General features: G+C 45.8%; 1 protein-coding gene across 1 annotated transcript in view; it reads right to left on the bottom strand.

The window, feature by feature from the left end:
* LOC116470595 (liver carboxylesterase 1-like) overlaps window positions 1-3793 on the bottom strand; it is a 20733-nt gene that overhangs the window by 12648 nt on the left and 4292 nt on the right. Inside the window, exons 2-3 of the mRNA XM_058440376.1 lie at window positions 2753-2961; window positions 1882-2022 (exon numbers count right to left, since the gene is read on the bottom strand). Of these exons, the coding sequence (XP_058296359.1) occupies window positions 1882-2022; window positions 2753-2961 (350 nt within the window). The remainder of the gene's footprint in view (window positions 1-1881; window positions 2023-2752; window positions 2962-3793) is intronic.

The raw sequence follows: 3793 nt of genomic DNA, 5'->3' as shown, positions 1-3793 counted from the left end.
AAAAAAAAAAAAAGTTAAGCATTTATGAATCATTGGGAATTAATAAGAAGAAACAAACTGACCAACCAACCAAACCAATGCAGACTGAAAGTCCTCTAATTTGGGGGGCTTTTAAGGGCATGGGTTTTTACTGAAATGGGCAAAACCAATGAATAAAATGGGCTTATATCCAGAAACTCAAGCATTACAAAAATTACAAAAAAAAAAAAAAAAAAATGGAGAAGCTGTGGCAGTGTTTTGCTGTGTGTGTGTGTGTTTTGTGTGTGTGTCTCAGACTAGGATCCCTACAGTGGTCAGTGACATGCAGAGGGAAGGTGTCTTCCAGGCCAGTGTGGAATAGAGTGCTCTGGGGAAGAGGACGCAGACCTCCCAAGTACTGCCAAGTGTCACAGATGACACTGAAAGCCATAGAGCCTGCCTTCATGGCTTTGGTCTTTGGTATAACCTCTGAAATCCTTCTGAGGGGCGAACTTCATATCTCTTCGCACAAAACAACTCTGCTCAAACCTCTGCATTCAGAGACTCGACCAAACTCTAGCATCACTTCTAGCGGCTTAAGGCCATGTCCCTAGAATGACCCCAGTATCCTTAACATGCCTGCCTGGGAAGGCTCAACTCTGCCAGGACAATTTACTCTGCTCCAGCCAAAACCTGGAGAGAAGCAGACAGGCCCCTGAACCCAACTAGAGCAGTTACTTTAGAAGCCTGCAATGATAAACACTTTCTCTGCCCTTTGGGATGGAATCTACCACCCAACCCCATTTCCTTGAGGACCTTAGAGCCTTCTCTTTGCAATGCAAACATTCAGAGAGCTCACTCCTGATCTTCCCAGTCCCTTTGGAAAGAGTAGAGCCTGACTTCAGTGGGTTCTTCCTGCGGTCTAATGCATGGCTTCCTCTCCTGAAGACAAGAGAAGTTTGTTTCTGCCCCAGGTGAGCCAGGATGAAGACATCCAGGCGGTCTAGTCACATGGACCAAGTCCCTCTCCACAGCCCACAGTGCCTTTCCCTTTGCACACTCAGCCTTCAAAACAGCGCCAGGGGTTAGTTTTGGGGATGTGAGTCCAATCCATACTGGACTCTTCTTTCCTCTGTGCAATCATGTTACCCAATAAATTCTGTCCTACTGCTTTAATCATGGTCAGCTTTGTGTGTTCTCTACTGGAAGGAGAACGCTTTTTCACTTTTAGAAGTCAATCTTTTTTTCTTCCACTTTTTTATTCCCAATTTTTATTTTAGGTGTGGGGGTACATGTGCAGGTTTGTTACACGGGTAAATTGTGTCTCTGGAGTTTGCTGTATGGATTATTTTGTCACCAGGTATTGAGGATAGCACCTGATTAGGTAACTTTTCCATCCTCACCCTCCCCTGACCGCCATCTCTCAAGTAGACCCTGCTGTCTACTGTTCCCTAGAAGTCAATGGTAAATCAAAAGCAGCCACTTTTTTTGAATCTTTTCAATGAGGTGATGAAGAGCATGAGTGATTTATGGGGAAACTATGCCTACCCCGCCCAAAGTGGGAAGGCAGGAAGCCCCCGACTGCCTCTCTGGACTCCTCAGCTCCTTCCCCCCTACCCAGGCCCCCTCAGTTTTCCCATCTGCACAGTTATTTTCTCTGCTGGCCCTCCGAGCATAGACACTTCAGGATTCTTCAATAGGAAGACAATCAGAGAGTCTGGGGAGAGGGGATCCCAGGGACCTGATACCCTGGTGACAACTGTGCCCTCCTGGAGAAGGTTTCCATGGAAATGTTAACCCTGCTGAAGGGAACAGCTGCCCAGGACTCAGAGGGGTGCTTGGAGAGGGAAGCACTCCTGGGACCAGAGACGGGAGAGCTGATGGGGGTGGGTGAGTCCCTCCAAGAGACCTGCACCTTCTCACCGTTGGAAGAAACCAGCCAAATTCCTTCTTGTTAAATCCGATGATGTAGGGGACAGTGCGGAACTTCCTTTCAGCTTGAAGCTCCTCGGGTGTTTTTGGCAGCACCACCCCATCAATCACCGTGGGTGTGTGGGGGTAACTCTAGGGGAGAGAGGAGCACAGCGCCTGTGATTCCCACCCTAGGTCAAAACCATGTCCCCAACTCTGCCTATCTGAGGGTGAGACCAGCACCCTAGACTGGTGTGACTTTGGGCCATGGCTACACACACATAGGGTCCTAACTAAGGAGGGTAGTGTGACTCAGGGGCAGAACTTCAGGCAGAGGCTGACACTGGTCAGGTGTTGAGGAGAGGAAGAAATCTTCACTCAGATTGAAATACATGTATTATCTATGTAAATTACATGTCTATATATTTCAATTTGAAGTACATGCATTTCCCTCTCTGTGTCCACAGTTATTTTCGGTAGTCCCGGCAGTTGCTTCTGACAAAGCTCCCACGAGTGCTGAATTAGAGAATACAGAGTCATCACTCAAAGGAGAAATACTGGGTTAGGTTCATGCAAACCTCTGGCCACAACATTTTCATCAACCTTCTTTTATGTGTGGGTTTCTGTTGAAAGACACTTTATGTAATACATAAGTCTTACAAAGAATTAATTATAAGTAGGATTATTTTTAATAAAACACCAGCTGGAAAGGCCTTTCCATTTTTGTGTCCCTGGGTAACATGACTGCAAATGTCCTTAGTTTTCAACCTCACAACAGTGCTGTCCACCCTGCTTTTTAAAAATTCCTTCATCATCTCATGAATCTCCCAATGTAGTTGCTTTTCCATCTTTCCACAGCTCCATCACACACAGTAGGTGTTACTTTAGCACTTCCCATCACAGCCTCATGTATGAACTGGCCAATTTCCTCCTCCTTTTCCTGGATGTGCAGTTTTGTGGATTTTTCAACACCAAATGCACGGCCAGTAGCACTACCCAAGCTTGTCTCACACAGGTGCCTTCCCGGTAAGGCACAGCAGAGCCTGCTTAGCTCAGGAACGCTAGACAGCAGCGCTACTCTTGGGGGCGACTCTGAACAGTGACATCACCACAAAAAGCACAAAAATGCAGAACGCATGGCACTAAATAGACCACGAAGAGGACATTTGTTAGCATGAGAGATGAAACAAGAAGACAAGGTTGCCTCGCCAGATCTCAGATGGAACGTGCCCATCATGCAAATCCAGCTTCCCCTGCTCTGTACCTGCCTGTGTGTGACCATGAAAGTGCCACCAGTATCGATTTGGGGGTTATAAGGACATTTTAGCAAGCAGGTGAATTTTTAAACGCAGAATCCATGATTAATGAGGAGAGATTGTGCTATCTATCTGTATTTAAACAAGAGCTGTTATTGATCCATGGGTGGCTTTGAGGAGGTACTGAACCCTCATCACTCAAGGAGCATAGACTAGGACATGATTCCCTATTACAGAGAAAATCATGAATAAAAGAATCAGTGATGAACTCACAGTATATTGATCCATGTCCTAATTTTAGGTTTTACCTTTGATGAATAATTTTTATGTGGTCACAGATTAGAGAGAGCCCAACTCATGTGTTCCCATCAGGGCAGCTGGTTCTGGGTACACTTATATTTCATATTTAGTCACAGTGGTGTTAAAAACAGAGCATGGACTTTGAAACCAGATTAACTGGATCTGAAGCCTGGTTCTGCTACTTACTGGCTGGGAGTTTCACCTGTTTGGGCCTCATTTTTCTCATCTAAGAGATGAGTTATTGTGAGGATTAAATGGCTGAATACATGCAAAATACTTAGCGCAGCACCTGGTGTCTGGAAGGGTTGAATAAATGTTAGGTATTACTTGTTAGCAGGGTTGCTGCACGTCCCTCTCATAGACCCCAG

This window comes from Hylobates moloch, unplaced genomic scaffold, assembly GCF_009828535.3.
Source record: "Hylobates moloch isolate HMO894 unplaced genomic scaffold, HMol_V3 SCAFFOLD_6, whole genome shotgun sequence".
Taxonomy (NCBI): domain Eukaryota; kingdom Metazoa; phylum Chordata; class Mammalia; order Primates; family Hylobatidae; genus Hylobates; species Hylobates moloch.
This window is presented reverse-complemented; position numbering and strand designations above follow the sequence as displayed.